Here is a 19,153-nt window from a genome sequence, read left to right on the forward strand (position 1 = left end):
ATATGTATGTATATATATATATGTATGTATATATGTATGTATATATGTATGTATATATGTGTATGTATATTATATAAAATAAAAACATTATCTGCACTTACTCTGCTCACTCAAATAATGTTTTGGGTTATTTTAAATCATTGTGGAAACACTGGGGAAAGAATAATTTGGATTTATTGCTTGTGTTGCCACAGTCAGAACAGGTGTGATAGTTAAAAGTTGATGAACTTTATCACTTTAATGGTTTACTAGTATTGTATGAAGATATTGCATTTACAGGAATGTTGCATTCATGTGAGGAAGTTTTCACTAGCCAAGTTCCCATCTTGTTATTTTATCTATAAACACCTTGTTAAGCATCATGTGTTTACTATACATTCAATTGCCAGTTTATTAGGAACACCTAGTCACAACTAACGCAATCCATAGCTCTGCAATAAATCCTCTATTAATGAAGGTTATATATATAAATTTTTGATGAAACAGTTTTAAAGGTGTTTATTCAATTGTGTGGTCTCATTTTGTCCACCCCATTAATATGAGTAAAGGAAGGTTCACCTCCTCTAAAACAGTTTCAACAACATCATGAGATTTATTGCCGGACTGTTTTATTAGACTGCATTTACTTTAGCTAGGTATAGCTAATAAACTGGCAATTATCCAACAATACATATACAGAGACATAAAAATGTATTCACGTCGCCCCCTCAGTTTAAGCCTTGAATCTTCAGTAAAACCATGAAGTAACACTGCAGCATAGTGACCAAAGTGTTTCCGTCTCTCCAGCACGGTGTCTTGTCCAAAGAGTTTGTGGAGCTGATGGGTCACTGTAACACCATCCAGGCCCAGTACAGAGACCGCAATGTGGAGAGGATACAGAGGCAACTCAAAATCAGTGAGTACATGAAGCACGGCTGTGATTTCTTCATCTGCGTGTTCAGTTGTGTGGTCTTCTCCTTTCTCTGACTGTCACTTACTAACATGAAGTCTTTACTTTTAATACACCATATTAAGCATTCAGACACACATATAATGATTTAATAACGGTTTGTAACACACTTTAATGTAGTTTGTAATGTAACTCCTATTACAGCTGTTTATACAGCAGCCTCCACTTATGGCTGCCCACAGGAGGCGTTACATTAATTAACAATTATATATGCTTACAACTACATTTTACTGTGTTTATAAACTATCTAATAAATGTTTATATGCTGCTTATCAATGCTAAATATGGAGGTTAAAGTAAAGTGTCAGGAAAGATACAGTCAGTGTTAATTTCACCAGCATATTTGCACTTAGTTACAGTCTGTTGATGAAAAGGATTTAGCTTAGTCATTATATTAACTTTATCCAATATACACTGACTAAAGGTACGGCCTTAGAAACGCAGGACTCTCCCGGATAATATAACAATCATATTGGCCACCAGTTTTATTTGTTTCAACTTTTGTTTAGGAGAAATCATTTTGGCTCAAAATACTACAATACCCATGAACCTTTCTCAACACCGTCCTTTTTAGCTTTCATCCTGCCTTTAGCATGTAACAGAATTTTAAACTCTGTGACTGGATGTTTCTTACTAAAATGCACCTTAACAGTCAGGAGTTAAATTCTACCTCAGCTTATTTATGTAGCGGGTCGTACCCTGAACATTTAGTAAAAAAATATATATATATATATTTTCTAACACAGTTGTTAATATTTTAGACTGATGATATAAACGAGAGAGTTTCCTGATGATCTGCAGCTGTAGAAGAGCTCCAGCTGTGAGTCACGTTAACTTTGTATCTGAGAAAAATTACTGGGGCTTTAACCTCCTGAAATAGTGAAGAAACACGCTGGAGAAATAACTTCTCCATTTCTAAACACAGTGCTGCAGTGTTTCTGTTGGCTCAGTCATTATTTCAAGCAAAAAATATCCAAGATTTGATAGTTTCTGATTCTGAGAAGTGAGAATTTCCTTTTTATTTTTGTTATTACAATAAATTTAACATTTTTGAGGTTTGAACTGTTGGACAAAGAGTTTTAATGACATCACATTGTTCCTCTGATGTTTTTATACTGTGTGTGTGTGTGTGTGTGTGTGTGTGTGTGTGTGTGTGTCTTGACCAACTGTTCCTGTTTTTTTAGTATAATCAACTTTTATTGTATTTGGCTAAGTCTGTGTGTATTTATAGCGTAATCTTTTTTTATCTTTTTAGGGTGACGCATTACCACCAGTCCATGCTCAGTAAAGTTGAATTAAATAAAAATAATCGTTAGTTGCAGCCTTATATCGTGGTCTATCTTATTCAGTTCAACTATAGAGAAAAAAACACGAGCTTCACAGAAGAATGACGCGAGGAGAACAACGCTTTTGTTTTGTTTTTTAATTTTCATTTTCAGTGTCTCTCCTCTGCAACATTTCTCAAAAACATGAACATCCTGTACCCACAAACACTGATCTAACGTGCTTCTCACTTTCAGCCGGAACCAACGTGACAGACGAGGAGCTGGATACTATGCTCGAGAGTGGGCAGACGGATGTTTTCACACAAAATGTGAGTGCACGCGAGATGAAAGGCTGATGTTGGAAACCACAACACAACAGCACCTGCTGTAGCAGAACACATTTACAGTTTGCTGGTGTTTTCCATCAACCACCATCTGGTAGTAGTAGTAGTAGTAGTAGTAGTAGTGACGTAGTAGTGACTTTAAGTGTTTGAAATGATGACAGATTTGCTCTGTTGTAGCTTCACTAGTTGCTCAAACTGGACAACACATTTGGTAAGCATTCAAAAGAATAAGAATTTGATGCCTTTAGTGTTTCGGTAGCTCCTAGTGTGAAGGGCCCGGCTAGCTTTTGATGTCTGTTAGAGACAGTGGTGGAAAGTAACTAAGTACTGTACTATTTTGAGGTACTTATCTTCATTTGAAATGTCACTACATTTATCTGATAGCTCTAGTTAGTCTATAGATTAAAATTTTACACAAACACACAATATGTTTACAGTTCATAGCCTTTTTTTTGCTTGTGACATGGTACAAAACTTTCAGCTTTACAAAGAAACTGCAAAAAGTAGTCCATAAAAATAAATGTTTATAGCAGAACTTATAGTACTATAGTTTTTTCTTCTTTCCTCTCCCATTAATCATCTCGCAACCCCTCAGATTAATTTTGTGACCACTTGTAGGGGCCCGACCCCTAGGTTGGGAACCACTGGACCGAACTGTATATACAGTAGTTAAAACTAGCTCCACCTTGAGCAGCTACAACAGTAAAATGCTGCTACATTTATGATTATGATGCTTTTGTACTTTTATGATTATGAATTGAAGGCTTTTACTTGTAACAGTGTATTTTTACAAGGCTGTATTGGTACTTTTACTTATGGATCGCAGTACTTCTTCCACCACTGGTCATAGATGAAACCCTGAAGCCTCGTGACTGTTGGAAGATCTTTCTATTGTCCATAATGCAGCTAATAAATATCTGCACTGTGTTGTACAGATCCTTATTGACGCTAAAGCTACAAAGCAGGCTCTGAATGAAATTGAGTCCCGACACGATGAGATCCTGAAGCTGGAGAAGAGCATCAGAGATCTGCACGACATGTTCCAGTACCTCGCCATGGAGGTGGAGGCTCAGGTAAAGCAAACGCTGATGAAGTCTCTCAGGCTTGTTTGGGTTACAAAGAGTTATCTGATTCTGAAGCATTTGCCTCCTGCAGGGGGAGATGGTCAACCGGATTGAAACCAACATCAACCAGTCTTCAAACTATGTGGAGAAAGCAAAGGACAACACAGCGAAAGCTGTAACATATCAGCAGAAAGCACGCAAGGTACAACGTGGTTTCACATTAAATGTTTAAGATACCATGAAATGGACACTTTAACTTACTGGAAAACATTTTAGTGGGCAAAGGTACAGTTCTGACTTCTACCAGTCCGTATCAAAACAAATAGTCTTTCTCTCCTTAAACTGATTTTCCACTGGTTTACTCTCTGGACACTGTCCCGTCCCAACAGGAATAAATTGGCCATTTCATTTATCTTATCTTAATGTTGCACCTGATTCATTTTGCTTGTGTATTAACTGATCTATTTGTGTCTCCTTCAATGTAGAAAAAGATTTGGATCGCGATCTGTTTGGCCATCCTCATCCTCATCCTAGTCATCTCATTGGTCTCCACCTTCGGCTCCTAACTCCAGGCAGTGAGAGTTGGCTGTAGACCTGTGTGGCAGAAGCACATTCTGGGTTTCATGTAAAAAATATTCATAATTTAGCATGTACGGGTGAATTAAGAGAGCATATTATGTGTTATCATCCCTCTGCATTTGTTATTTTCACATTTTATATTCCTCTAATCCTCCTAATAGGACTTTTGTTTTTTTAAAGAGATGTGCTTTCTGTTGTTTTAACTTTCAAATGACTACAATCTTGCCTACATTTCAACTTCCACTCAAGAGGTAGCGCTGCTGGTTTATGGAGTCCCCCGGTCAGATTCTGGTCTGCAACACAAAGACCAGGACAATGTATGAACTGTTACGTCAGCCCCTCTTCCCCTCCTAAATAGAAAAAAGAGGAAATAAGTGGCCTTGAGAAAGGCACAATACAGTATTGAAATCCAACATTGCGCTGTTCATACTGTACTCAGGAAACTGTGCGTTCTTGTTACCTTGTTGTTTCTGGATCAATTGGAGACGTAAATAACAATTGTAATAGATTAGGGCTTTCTTTTATAGGAATATAGTAAATAGACTAATATAAATGTACATAACCTATAATGCTGGTGATTATGACATTCTTTATGCAGATGACTTTTTTTTAAACTTGAAAGTTGTTTCGTTACTGCCTACATGTAACAAGTGTAAATACAGATCTTTTTTTTGTGAAACAGCCCCCCCCCCTTCCCCTCCCTCCCACCATCCCCTCCCTTTATCTTAATCTTACGTGTGTCTGCACTGCAATAAAAAGGCCTACGGCCCACTTTTATTTGTCCTACCAGTCTGTATTTATGATTTGAACAATGTTGTGTAAGCTGCTACGAGATAATTCTGCAACAACACATAATGAAGCCTTTTCAAAACGGTGCCTTCTTCTTTATGTACACGTCAACAGCTCAAGTTGAGTTTGTGATGTTGAGCACTAACATTGTAAAAGATGGAGTGAGTTTTTTTTTTTTTATTGTTTATATTTGTTTGTATTCAAACTGCAGTCTTTCAGCTGGGAGTTCTTGCATCTTAGCCTGACACGTATACTCTTTAGACTTTATTTTTCCTTCACTTGTTTGTCACATTGTGCAAAGTCTCCATTTGTCCTGCTAGTTTTGCGACTTAAATTCAATTCTGTGGGGAAAAATTGGAAAGAAGTGAACCCAGAAACCAATTTATGGAGACAAACGGTACCTGCTGTCCACTACAACATGACAAATGTGTAACGAAAAGTAAACCAAACCCGTTTTATTGTTGTCCAGTACTCATTCAAGTCTCCTTTGGAAACAAAAGCTGCCTGTCTGCACAGTTACGAGCAGAAAAAGAATGACTTTGCTACTGTGTAATATTATGGCTGTTGAATTTTGCATCACATTTATTTTAATATAGATTTGTTTTTAAAATAAAGTACTGCCATCGTCTATTATTCTGTTTGTCTTGTATCATTAATTGTAAGACCTTGTTGGTTCGTTGTTACACAGACTGAAAAGTAATTTTCCCCCCATCGAAGCCTTTCTTTAAAGCAAGTACCTAATAATAATAATAATAATGTCTGAAACAAACCAGTATTTCACCCACAATTAAACACATTTTCAACACAAGAAAAATGGCAACTAATTTTTGGTCTTTTTATTCAACTGTAATTGTCTTAATTTTTCAAGTAAAACAATGTGGAATTACAAGGGATCAAAGGAATGCAACAAATGAAGAGAGAAATCATAAGACCATCACCATAAACTACCCATCCAACCCAACCCCCCACCCCAACCCACATTTGCTCAAAGTAGCTTAGACAAGTCCAAAAGTAAATCGACAATTTACAGTCATCTGGAACTGTACCAGTAATTTTATTCACATATTTTGTCCAAGTATTTTTACATGAACGAAGAGCAATGAAGTGATGGTGACAAAAATTCAGGTGAAAAATAAAACAATTTGGTAGCACTGACGCACATGGTGCTTTCCTTGTTTTCTGGGGAGGATCTTTTTTTGTGTGTGTGTTTTGTTTGGCTTTTTTAAACAACGAGAGAAGCTCGACACCCCTGCTTCAGGTGCTTCACAAGGCAATCTGAGGTTTAAACCCATTTGGCCAAATAGGCACTCTTAAATTTCAATAACTTTGCCTTTTCTATCTAAATACAAGACAAAGTGGGCCGTAACAATAACTGCCTTTGGGAAGATTAGGAAAAAGCTAATTGGATTTTTCCTGCTCCGGGTCTGTGGTGGGGAGCAAACTTAAATTAATACATTTTTCGAGCTGTAGAGATACATCATAAAAGGTACCAGGAACCAATTAATTGACTGAAGTTGATGTAAAAATGTATTACTACACCACAATGTACTCAAAAGCCGAGGGCCACATTATCAGATGTGCAAATGAGAAATGCAAGGCTGGATTTAAAAATGAATCCAATGAACAGAAACTGACATGAAAAAAGGGGCCCAAGCAAAGACAAGCTCCAGCATAGTGCAGCAAAGATCACATTGACAGATCAGTTCTCTTCCTAATACCCTGGAAGAAATAATAAAATATGCATAACTTATCAACTGACTACAAAGAAACAATAGTCAGGGACAGCTGACGAAATTTTCAAAACCAAACTTTCTAAAACCTCCAACTTACAATACAACTGGTCACTCAAAAGTTTTTTATGTCACACAAATGACTTTTCATTTATAACCCTAATAAGAGGGTGCTGTATAATCCCATCTTAACACATAAGATCTGAGTTTTCCAGTCTTTAATGATTACAGTACATAATGTGAACTAACAACCTTCCTTTATTACCTGTTGCACCTTTATCCCACTCAAGTCCCAGTGGTGAATCTATCCACTGTACTGGGCTCCGTCTGTTTACGGACGCACAACGACGGCGCCACATTTTTTTAACTCTCAGTCCGGCATCCCTGAACCTTCCCCCAGCTGACAATGGCTGAGCTGGTGAGGGGACCAGCTCTAATTGGAAAGGGAGAGGGCCCAAGAGGCAGGGGAGGTCCCTGGCTTGTGCAGCACACAGTTCCCTTGCATTCATTAGAGTGCAGACAAAGCAGCAACCTTGGAGCTTGTGACACGCTCCCTTATCGTGCTCCGCAACAACACTCTCACTTTTAGTTTTTCTCTTTGGCACTCTGATCATGTTTTGTTGTGACGATGTTGACCAGAAGAGGAGCGGGTGTTTGCGGCCGGTGACCGGGCCTGCGCCGCCGCCAGTGCTGCGACACTACGCAGCACCCTGTCCGGCGTCCCCTCTGTTCCCGAACTGCTGGTCACCTCCTGCGAGAGCTTTTGAGACCTCCTGCTGTCCTGCCGGCTCTCCCTTTGCTGTCCCCGCTTCTCTTTTGTGTGTCTGCTCTTTGCCCGCTCTGAGCTGCGCTCGCTGCCGGAGGAAGCGGCACGGGACTCTCTGTGTTCCGTGTTTTGAGAGCTGATGCTGTGGGTACGCTGGCTGCTGTTGCTGCTGCTGCGGCTTCGGCTGCTGCGTCCACCACCGTCGCCCTCGCCATCACTGCTCATGCTGCTGCAGGCGCTGTGGCCCCGGGACGACGACTGCGCCTCTACCTCGCCTTCTTTTCCCCCTGACGACTTCCTACTCCCCCGCTCCTTTTCCTCTGGTTTGGGCCTCTTGTACTCCATTTCCAGGGGTGGAACCAGAGAACCGGGGCATTGTCTGGTGGAGCGGGAACCAGAGCGACTTGTCTGATTGGGTGTTGAGGGCTTGCTGCCACTGCTTTTATTATTAGAAAGAGTTACAGAGTTACTCTGAGGAGAGGCTGGTACACTTTTGCTTTTAGGCTTTTGGTTCTTATCAGAAGAGGAGGCAGGAGAGGTCCCAGCAGCCTTAGTCCCCGAGTCTTTCCGAGTGGTGTGGCCAGGTGTATCCACCCTGCCTTTCATTGCTAGGAGCTTGGCTGCTGCATTGAGTGCCGAGCACCTCTTTCCCAGAACTTCAGGCTCAGGAGCTAAGGAGGGAGCGCTGTTTGTCTGAGCTTTACAGTCTTGTGAAGGCTGAGATCCTGCAGACTTCCTGGTGATCCTAACAGAAGAAGTATCACTGCCAGACTCTCCACCCGTGGATATGTTGGCATTGTTTGATGCATTTCTATCAGAGCTGTGTGCAGGTTTCTTTCCTTGCCGGTTGTTGCCCTTTTCCCTCTCCGGCTCTTGTCCCCTGTGCTTGGCTGAGCGAGTCAACCGTTGCTCCTTCCTGCTCTCGCCGTTGTCCGAGTCCGAGGAGGAAGAGGAAGCCCTGGAACGCCTTCTCCGAGAGGTAGCGTCTGTGAGATCCTTCTCGCCGCCTTCCTCTTTCTTCTCCCCACCCTCTTCTTTTTTCTCCTCCCTCCCTTCTTCTGAGGTGACATCCATTCGCCTCTTCTTGGCAGGATGTCTATTCTCGTAAGTCCTCTTGTGGTGAGCATGGCGAGTGAGAGTAGTTGTAGAGCACCCAGATGATGGCGAGGAGGAGCGAGTGGACTCCTGGCTACTCTGGCGACTAAGAGGCCTTTTCTGATCTTGAGTAGTTTGCTCCACTGCCTGTTGCTCAGGTTCTTCTTTTTGAGGCGTAGTTGTGGACTGTGCTTCTCCACCGGCTTCCTCCCTTCCTGACTCAACGTCTTTGGTCTCAGAGGAACTTTCCACCTTTCTCCTTTTAGGCTGAGACTTACAGATGTCGTCGTCGTCCTCCTCCTCCTCCTCCTCCTCGCTAGTCCTAGCTTCAGCCTCCACAGCATCGACTTCCATTTCTGTCACCTTATCCAGCTCTCTTTTTGATGCAGACACTTCCTGCGTTTGCTCTAAAGATTGATTCTCAGTTGAAACACTAGAAGGAGCAGATGCCGGGCCCTCTGCCGGGCCCTCTGCCGGGCCCTCTGCCGGGCCCTCTGCCGGGCCCTCTGCCGGGCCCTCTGCCGGGCCCTCTGCCGGGCCCTCTGCCGACAGCTCTGGGGAAACATCTGTGGACGCAGAGCTTTGCGAAACGACTGCAGAAGTTTTTGTGGTGGACACAGGAGGAACCGTTTTCGCTGTGACAGCTGCGGCTGCTTCCGTTACTAACACAGGAGTGGCTGTGGTAGTGTTTACTTGGGGAGTTGTGACAACATTTGTGGTAGAAACTGTGACAGACATTCCTGGGGAAGATGTAGTTGTGGCTGTTGGTAATGGAGCTGATGTAGCACCTGTAGAAATTGTTACTGTAGGTGGGATCTTTTCTGCAGTTGTGGCAGGGGGAGCTGAAGTTGTGTGATCTTTGGAAGGGGCTGCTGCTACAGCGGTTGTTACCTGGACTCCTTCTGTCGAGGGTGATGTGGTTACTGTAACCGTCTCTGCCTTGGCTGTGGTAGTTACACTGACAGTTGTTATAGATGGGGGCGGAGTGCAGGTCAGGGAAGGTGCAGCAGGAGGTTTTTCTGAGGACGTGCCAGCTACTGGTACAGTTGTTACTTGTGCCTGTGCAGCCACTTGAATTGTTGTTGTTTTTGGTGAGGTTGAGACTGGTTTGGAAGTCATCACATTATTCCTTGCTTGGGCTGGAGAAGATGCAACTGTATTTACAGCAGGTGATGAGGCTGTTGCTACTAGTGGTGGTGTCGTAGTAGCATTATCAGACACGGTTGAACTTGCAGTGTGAACTGTGCCCTGACCAGTTGAGTTTAATGAACTAGCTTGGACGGTTTTTACTGTAGTTGTCATAGTTGCTGCTGCAGCGGGGGAAGACGTTGAGGCTGGTGAAGCTGTAGCTGGGCTAGTAGCTGTAGCTGAAACCTTTTGGGTGGCAGCTGGAGCGGAGGTTACAGTAGCTTGAGTTGATGTTGTAGATGACAAATCAGAGGCTTGCGTCACAGCTGTAGTTTTAGCTGTGACTGATTTAACTGTAGTGGTGACTGTTGGTGTACCGCTGACTGTTTCTGATATTAAGTTAATAGCTGTTGTGGCAGGGACTGATGTTGGAACAGCTTTGACTGCCACGGCAGACACACAGGATGGAGTGGTAGCAGCTAGTGTAGCAGCTGTGGTGGTTTTGGCAGAGTCTGGTCCTGTTGTTTTCACAGTTGTAGAAACTAAAGGCTTTGGCTCTACAGGAGCTTTAGAAGCTGTGGAAACCACAAGTGTTGGTTTTACACCTGGAAGAGTTGATGTGACAGTGACAACGGGTGGCAATTGAGATGTGGTAGTGTGGGTAGCACTGACTGGTACAGTGGCTGACGTGGAAAGTGTGACAGAAGATGCAGAGGAAACCTGGGTTGATGCTTTGTCTGGCCTTGGAACAGTAGCAGGGGCTGAACTAACTACTTGTTCTGTGTCTGATGTGGAGGAGGCCACGGGGAGGGGTGTGGTCACCTGGGGCGCAGGTGCCGTGGGTGCTTGGGCTGAAGCGGAGATTGGTCCAGATGTTTGATCTGTTGTTGTTGAGGCTTGAGGTGGATTTGGAGCAGGGGCGGAAACTGGGGGTAGTACCTCAGCCTTAGTGTCGGTTTCCTCAGCTTTGGTAGACTGAGAGGCCGAACATGTAGGGACCGCAGCAGCTATATGGGTCTCTGACTTCAGGGGAGATGGGACTGTTGGCTCTGTGCTAGCATCAGTTTTTGATGTGCCAGATACACCAGTAGTGGTGATCTCATTTTTGGAGTTCTGTCCTTCACTAACAGTTTCTGGCATGTTTGTGGAGTCTTTGCGAGGACGACCCCTCTTACGTTTTGGGGAGACAGGGGGATTCCCTTCCTCACTTGGCGGCGTGGGCTGTGGGGAAGTGGTCACGGTGTTGTCAAGCTCAGGTAACCTACTGGGAGTCTTAGGGGGCCGGCCCCTCTTTCTTTTCAAAGGTGTCACAAGAGAATTCACACTGGACTCTATAGGGGTTGAAGTGGCGTCCTTGCCTGGTGGTATGTCAGTTTTTCTTGACTGGTTCCCTCCCCTTCCTTTGCCCAACAGCTGCTGCTGTTGCTCCACCAGCTGAGCAGCCATGCGAGATTCAGTTTCCAACCTGCGTCGTACAGGCAGATTTCTCAGCACAGGCATGTCAGGAGAAAGATGGGGTGGGGAATATGGAGGATAACTTCTGACAGGCTGTGGGGGCACAGATGGACTAGGAGTAGAGTCTTGGTCCTGAGGAGATTTGGTAACAGATCCTTTAGTTATGCCGTCAGGGCCCGGTGATGTATTGTCTTTGTTTGGTTCGTCGACAAATACAGCAGTGGTATCCTCCACAGTTGCCTCCTCTGAGGAACCTCCACCTCCAGTGCCGCTTCCTCGCCGCCGCCTCCTTCTTGGCTCCTTCTCCTCCACCACCGTGACCAGCCTCCCTGGAAGCTTCCGCAGGACTTTAGCTGACGGGGAGTCTTCAACCAGGCCCCGCAGGACTTCACCATCTGCTGACTGACGCTTGCGAGGCGACCGGGAGCTGGTGGAGGGGAGAGACATGGCGCTGTGGTCTTTGCTGTCATCATCTTTTGCCTGATGGTCCACTGGGCAGCTGGATTCTAGCGATGACTCAGAAACCCTTCTCTCATTCTCCCCGTCTTTCTCCTCTCTGCCTGCTTTGGAGTTTCTGCTGTCAGTCTCCCCAACACATGGTTGTTTCCCTCCAGGGGGGGAGGTTGTAGGAGAGGAAGGCACTGGACTGGGATGGGAGCGGTTTGGCAGAGTCCTGGTTTTGATGGTCTGGTGATCTCTGGCAGGAGACGAGGCTTTTGAAGATTTGGAGGAATCTTGAGAGCTGGTTGATGAGGAGGTTTTGTGATAGTCTGTGTGGGACGGGGTGGTAGACACCGTATCAGTGTCTTTGGCAGCTCGTCCTCTCAGACCACAGCGGGGTCTTTCAGGCACTTCTTTAGGGGTCGTTGGCTCAGGCTCAGTTTCGGGCGAGGCCCCACGCAGCCGACCACTAGTCCTTGTAGAGGTGACAATCTTGTCCTTGTCCTTGGGTTTACGGCCACGGCGGGCTGTGGCTGGCTGAGCAGGCTCCACAGAAGCTGGTGGTGACAAAAAGTCATCGTCGTCGTCATCAGATGAAGCGTGGAGCTTTAGGCCCTCCTCCTTGGCCTGGTCCAGGCCCTTCCTGGCAGCCTCCACTTGCTCCTAAACAGACACAGGCAGAACAGATATGTAGAAGGTTTGCTTTTACAAAACTGTTAAAATTTCATGTTCTGGTTGTGTAGGACTACAGGGTTGGACAAAGTACTTAAACATCTTGCAATGTAACACAAAGTAGTGTTAAGGAAATGACCCTTTAATACTTTAAATCATTGTTGAATAAATACCTCAGTCAAAACCACTATGATGAGTTCACCAGATAGGTATTTAGTAGTGCTGAAACGATTAAATGAGTCAATTAATGAATTAGTTGATTGACAGACAATATTGATCCCTGAATTTAGGTCAATTCATAAGCAAAAAGGACTGCTCTGTTTTATATCATTGTAAATTAAATGTCTTCGGTTTTGGACGGACAATATGAAGCAGATTTGAAAAAAATCACCTTTTCTATCCTTTAAATCGCCATTCACTCAAGGAAAACTGTATTATAAGTGTGTTTGTTTATTTGTACAGCCCCGTACCTTTGTTTTGAGGATGGTAATTAAGATGAGCCTGAAGTAAAAGTTGAATTTATTAACTCAAACTTTTTTGAAAGCTGAGCTGTTGAGACGCAGATTTCAATGATGAAGATGTGCCGTTACCTCAGCCTGCTTCAACTCTTCTTTGCATACATCTTCTAACGAGGCTTCCAGGAAGTTCATGGCGTAGCGTTCAATCGGAGTGAGCTAGGGATAGGCAGAGAATATGGTAAGTTAATGCAGATATACAGCAGAACAAGATACCAAATGTTTCAGTTTGTGCGTAAATACCCCCAACTTCACTGACACCTGGCAGTAAAACAGATGTTACCATTTCGGCTACGGATAGAAAATGTATTATATTTATTTTTTACATTATAGATGTATAATCCAGGTGTTCAAGAGCGCAAACCAATGTTTTATTCACTATTTTGTTAATAATCCAGTTACACAACTGCCTGATTATTCACCTGCTCCACCAGCGCAGCAATTTCCTGCTCGGCCTTGGAGAGCTCCTCCACTTCCTCTTGTTCCCCTCCATCGTCCAAAGGTATGTTCTCGTTGAACTCTGCAAGTTCAGCCACCTGCTCTGCTTTGGCCTGAGAGGCTGCCACTATGTCCTCCTCATCCTCGGCTCGACACAGGGCCTGCAAGGATCAATCCAAGATGATTAGGTTATATGTTTGTCACCATACTGATTAGCAAAGCTTTGGTTGTTTGATATGTTTATTAATACAGTTAATATGTTTGGAAGTTCAACATCCAAAATAATACAGCAGTCGAATACAATTTTTTTTTATTGCTACTTTCTTCAACTGCGTGCTGTGTTGATAATTACCAAATGCTAGGTGCTACATACAAAATCTATGCAAGTAAACAGCCCATGTGATGCATCTAACCTGCTCCAGTATGATGGTGCTCTGTTTGTTGACAGTTTCCTCCTCCTCAGCCTGGGGCACTGACAGCTCCACTGCCGCCTCTCTCTTCTCCCCGTCATTCATATCAAACAGCTCTCGGATGGTTTGCTGACGAACAAAGTGAAAATGAGACACGTTCAACGCAGGAAAATGGCTCTCTGTACTTGACTAAAACTAAAATAAGAGGCGGTTGATCACTCAAAAAGAGCAGTTATGCTAATGGAGTCATTTATTCAATGCATTAATTATAAAATGTTACAACATCGGCATACTTCAAATAGCACAGGTTAGATCTGAACAAATAAGAGGGCATAGCCTATGTTTCTGTGATGAAAAAACATCTCAGTCATCAAGCACACACCTGCATGTTTGTGTTTGATTGAACCAATGATTGATCATCACATGATTAAGAGCCGCTTATGTGAGGCAGCGGCCATAAAAAACAGGCGATTAGAAAGAAGTGAGAAGGCTTGACTGAATTTAAGTTTATTCTCTGCACTGTTAAATGAAATCGGTGTAGCTGGTAGTAGAAATAGTGAGATGGAGTATTAGGGTTAAAAAAATAAAAAATAATAATAATAAAAGGGTGGTTCACCCTGCTGTTTGTAAAATAAATAATCAATTTGTGCATAGTACACCAAATGTAAATTCCTACCTGTTTGAAGAAGGCAGTGGTGAAGTTTCCTCCTTCAATGGCCATATCTCCCAGCATCCTCTTCTGATTGGCTTTCTTTAAAATGTTCTCCTCCACTGTACGCTCGCTGATCAGCCTGAAGAGGAACACTAATGTGTTGAAATCACATTTCTTCATTTTGGGTTATTGTACTTGTTCAGAAGTATGAGGAAAATACCACGGCCTTAAAACAACACGAGTACCGAATGACAAATTTATCAAATGTCTTTTCCTCCTTCTCTTGCTCCATACACCTTCCATCTATAGTCTCATTGTTTCCACATCTGCCGTTGGTAAGGAAATATGCTTGACTTTACAAAAAATATGTACGTACTTTTTTTTACTGAATTGGCATCAAAATGTCCACGATTAAATGGTAAATCACAACATCCCCTGAAGGCTCAGGAGTAAATTTGTGGCATCCTGGCGCCACTACCCTCCATTACCCTCTAAATCACATGTGCACCACAAAATCTAACCACTTTCCTGTGTGGTTAAGATTACTTTATACTTCCTGTTTTAATCATGTGTTAAAGTTCAAAATGAAAGTGCAACTGTGGACCAAAACGCACTATATAATTATGACAAGAATTTAAAAAGAGAAATGCCTTTTCCTACTCTTTCCTGTTTAACAGTACAAAGCAATTACACATGTATACGTAAACTCAGTCAATTTGTCCGTGTATTGCTTATGTACCTGTAGATGTGGACGTCTCTGGTCTGGCCGATTCGGTGGCAACGGTCCTGTGCCTGGGCATCCATGGTGGGATTCCAGTCGCTGTCGTAGAATACGACTGTGTCGGCCCCCGTCAGGTTGACCCCTACACCTCCGCTGCGAGTTGACAATATGAAGCAGAAAATACGGCGATCTGCATTGAAACGCTCCATGAGAGCCTGAGGATGAAGCAAGAAGATGCAAAGAGAATAAGCATTAGACACAGCGGACCGATTACTTAAATATTGTTACATACGTTTCCATTCTTTTTATTATGTGCAGGATAAGAAAACACTTGAATATTGTGCAGTAATTTTGGGGATATCAGGAAACTGCATAGTTAGAAATCTAATTCTATTTTCATATATGGTTATTTGGCAGTTCTGTCACTACTAACTTGTCTCTGCTCCACGCGGGTGCTGCCATCCAGACGGAGGTAGATGTGTCCGTGGTAGTTAAGGAACTGCTCCAGCACATCTAACATCCGCGTCATCTGAGTGAAGATCAGCACTCTGTGGCCTCCTGTCTTCAGCTTTCGCAGCAACGTGTGGAGCGTCTGCAGCTTACCTGTGTGCAGGGGGCACAAGGAGGAATACCAATTATTTAGGAAAACAAACAGTCACCACAATAGTAGAGTATAATAAACTGCCAAAACATATAATACAAAAACAGACAAGTACGGTGCAGTTATAGAGAACGGTCATTTTCTGACAGAGGTGCTGCGTTTTGATTTTTTAAGTGACAGCAGGCTTTCCCAAATCACTTCAATTTGGCTGCCTGAAGCATCAGTCAGGGGTGACCACAGCTTAAGAGCTGGAACAAGGAGGCAGTTTTATTACTTTGTAGATAAATAATAAGTAGACAATTGTCTGCTTTCACATTAAGACCAAATGCAGAATATCTTTCTGCTCTTGGTATCAAACTTACACCTTACCACAATCATACTGTATGAGCCTCAGGTCCGGGAACTGGGTCCTCATGTTACATTGGATACGATGGAGACTGCGAGTAAGTGGAGCGACTTGAGTTGCTAGCATGGAGGAGAAGACTGCCTGCTTGTGGCTCAGAGAGGGAGGAGGGTGGCAGCAGTGCATGGAGATTGGAGGAGCCTCCACTGGAGGAATCGCAAATGTAAATCTAAAATGGGCACAGTGAATCACAGTTAGGTCACAAATCTTCCCTCCTAAAACTCCTGTATTCCCCAGAAAAGCATCATGCAAGGAAACCAATCAACTGATCCAGTCATCTACCTGTCTACAATGTCACTGAGCAGCTCCAGCCTCTCCTCAATGCTACTGACGGCCTCTCTCACAGCGCGACTCTGAAACCAGTGGTCGTATTTGTTTTGCCACTGTGCGTACAGTAAGCTGCTTTGGCCCGAGCGGCCCCACTCCCCCTGAGGACTCGGGGCAGCTGGCGAGGGACGGGGACCAGGGAGAAAAGTCAGGAAGTCCAAAACCTCTCGGCCATACATGGGCTTTGCAGCACACCGGTGCTCGTTGACTCGAATGATGAAGTCCAGTTGGCTGTCGCGCTGCTGTTTATGCTTATCTGCCAGCCATGACTGTAGAGTAAGAGGGTAAATATTAGCAAGGCAAGGAGCTGGAACATAAGATGCTAAAACAGCGTTGACCGTGTTCTAAATAGTTCTTAAGTGGTAAGTAGATCGCTGTGCGTGTCTTAATACTTATTCTGTTGCAGTCAAAACCACTCGACGTCTCTTGATGGTGATATCAGTATCAAGAGTTCAACTTGCTTACCATGTAGAAAGGAGAGCGGGGAGGCGGACGAGGCACTCTCCTGGGTGGAGGGTAAGCTTTTGCCCCTGTACTGAGCCTTGATTTTGTGGTAACAGGTGTTTGACCGCTGCTGTTATTGTCCCGTGGGGCTGCTGAAGACTTGGACGCAGAGCACGAGGTCGTCACCTGAACTGGAGCTGAGGGGAGGATAGAGGAGGAAAGCAGAGCGAGGCAAACATGCCTGTAAATAACTAAAGTCCTGCAGTACAAATCACCATGAGTCAAATTCATTTCAACAATAAAGAGAAAAGATAAGACTCTTGACAGTCACAGATATTTTTAAGTCATTACAGTTATTGAGGCAGATGACTTGCAGATTTTGGATTGAATTTATAATGAATCAACTGCAGTTTTGTTTACAAAACCTATTCTTGGCTTGTAACTTGATTCAGGCATAGGATTGATTATAATTTTTTTTTTCTTTAAAGTATTAGATATATAGCCATCAGCATGATTCAGATAGTGTCTGATTGTTGACCACAGAAAGTATTTAAGCCCACCTCCAGTCAAATTGGACTTTTTCTGAATGTTGTTGCTTCAATTAACACATCATTCTGCACCGAGTTTGACACTGGAAGGTTTTGATTCTCAACTACTTGGGAAGCCAATCATGGTCCAATATGCAACTTACACAAGTGTAATGTGGAAACTTCAGAGTCTCCAGTGCACAAACACAGAAAGGAGGTGAGGTAGGAGACATCTTGTGTCCAGTAGTTAAAACTTAAAATTAACATTTTCATTTTCACACAGTGTGTTTACATGTATTTTATCAGGTTACTAAGAGAAACAAGGTTACGTGGGTAATCATCCACTGTAACCTGGTTACTGTAAATTACATTTATTCATTTAGCTGACGCTTTGATCCAAAAAGACTTACAAATGCTATATGTGTCAGAGGTCGCACGCCTCTGGAGCAACTAGGGGTTAAGTCTCATGCAGCAGGACAGTAATTACATTTCTCCTCCAATCCCCTACCTCATTTTGGAACAATGGCTCACTTATTTGAATTGATTTTGTGGTAAAAGATGCTATGTTGGTCCAGAGTGTTTATTTTTTTGCTGTATTGCCGCGGTGCAGTGAAGACAGGAAGGCAAAAAGGAGCTCCAGAAGTCTTACTAAGTCAGGATTCACTGCAGAACATTTAATTTTGTTAGTTACAGTAAGATTTTTGATCGGTTATTGTAAATTTGAGGAGGCAACATTGCGTGTAATTATCTTGCCTTCCATTCAGCCTCCCCGCTGTTACTTTTCCTGTGCAGTTTTTTTCTCATGCTTGTAAGTGCTTGCATACATGGCAGAAAAAATAAAAATAAAGGGCATGGCAAGAGAAATCTACTTGGGGAAATCAGATTTCTCTAATGCCTACCCCCAATAATAGAAACTTAGCATCTCATTTACACGACATTTAAGAAATTAGCTTACTGGAGGAAGCCAATTGTAACCCAGTGCATGTAAACGTACTGATAGATTCTAGATTTTTTAATGAAAAAGAAAGAGTTTATGTGATTGCAACATTTTTAACTAGTAATTTGACTTTTCTTTATGTAAAAACCATATTAGACACAAATTATTATTGAAAGCAGATAATTATTTTATCTGAAAACATGTCTGGAGTGGATCTGTAAATATACTTAACTGGCTTCCAGCGACTGGCTAAACTTCCCTTCCTCTTCCTACATGACATACTGCACATATCTGGTACTCTAAGCAGCTCAAGCTCGTTCTCTCACCTGGCTGCTCTGTGCTCGATGGAGGAGGCTGCACTACTTTGAGGACTGGACGAGGGGGGTGGGGCTGGTTCGGGGTTGAGCTAGGATTTCCAGGAGGAGCTATGGTGTAGTGGGCAGTAGCAGGACCAGGGGTGCGCTGGACAATTTGCAGTGGAGCAGTGTTTCTGAGGGGGGTTGGGTTGGCGTGTGGGGAAGGGGATGCCTGAGGAGCAACACGAGGGGAAGGGGCCACTGCCAATGTGGGCACAGGTCCGCCCTCCTTGCCTGTTGTCTGACGCACAACGATCTTCACAACACCGGGGCTGCTCACCATGGAGGGGGTCACTAAGGACACATAAAACATAACAGCTGTGAGAAACAATGGCTATGAACAGATACAATACTGACAACTGTAAAAGACAGGATTTAAATTCATTTCCTGACAGTGTCATAGGTTAATTTCAAAAGAGGGATAAGAAAAACACAGAAAATTATTCTTGGTCTTCAGGCAAAATTACTTTTTCTTTAACATTACTTCAACAGTCAATACTTTGATTTTTAAGCTTAATGAACATATATAATCGAATTAAAGACTT

The 19,153-nt window shown here is 43.2% G+C and overlaps 2 protein-coding genes across 2 annotated transcripts in view; one reads left to right on the forward strand and one right to left on the reverse strand.

The window, feature by feature from the left end:
• Positions 1–786: 786 nt before the first annotated feature.
• Positions 787–5,623, forward strand: stx4 (syntaxin 4; the record flags this gene model as incomplete). The annotated part of the gene is given in 5 exon segments (XM_038735857.1): positions 787–895; positions 2,470–2,543; positions 3,494–3,631; positions 3,714–3,824; positions 4,108–5,623. Coding segments are annotated over 5 exon segments (513 nt in total), but the record flags the coding sequence as incomplete, so codon positions are not given.
• Positions 5,624–5,811: 188 nt separating this feature from the next.
• LOC119916019 (Snf2-related CREBBP activator protein) overlaps positions 5,812–19,153 on the reverse strand; it is a gene marked incomplete at its 5' end in the record, with an annotated part of 38,954 nt that continues 25,612 nt past the window's right edge. The window contains 11 exon segments of the mRNA XM_038735855.1: positions 5,812–12,268; positions 12,868–12,951; positions 13,215–13,391; positions 13,644–13,769; positions 14,317–14,431; positions 15,032–15,228; positions 15,447–15,616; positions 15,984–16,186; positions 16,300–16,613; positions 16,810–16,985; positions 18,579–18,902. Of these exon segments, the coding sequence (XP_038591783.1) occupies positions 7,331–12,268; positions 12,868–12,951; positions 13,215–13,391; positions 13,644–13,769; positions 14,317–14,431; positions 15,032–15,228; positions 15,447–15,616; positions 15,984–16,186; positions 16,300–16,613; positions 16,810–16,985; positions 18,579–18,902 (6,824 nt within the window). The 3' untranslated portion in view covers positions 5,812–7,330.

This window comes from Micropterus salmoides, unplaced genomic scaffold (assembly GCF_014851395.1).
Source record: "Micropterus salmoides isolate LMB-PRFRI ecotype aquatic unplaced genomic scaffold, ASM1485139v1 Ms_hic_scaffold_21, whole genome shotgun sequence".
NCBI lineage: Eukaryota > Metazoa > Chordata > Actinopteri > Centrarchiformes > Centrarchidae > Micropterus > Micropterus salmoides.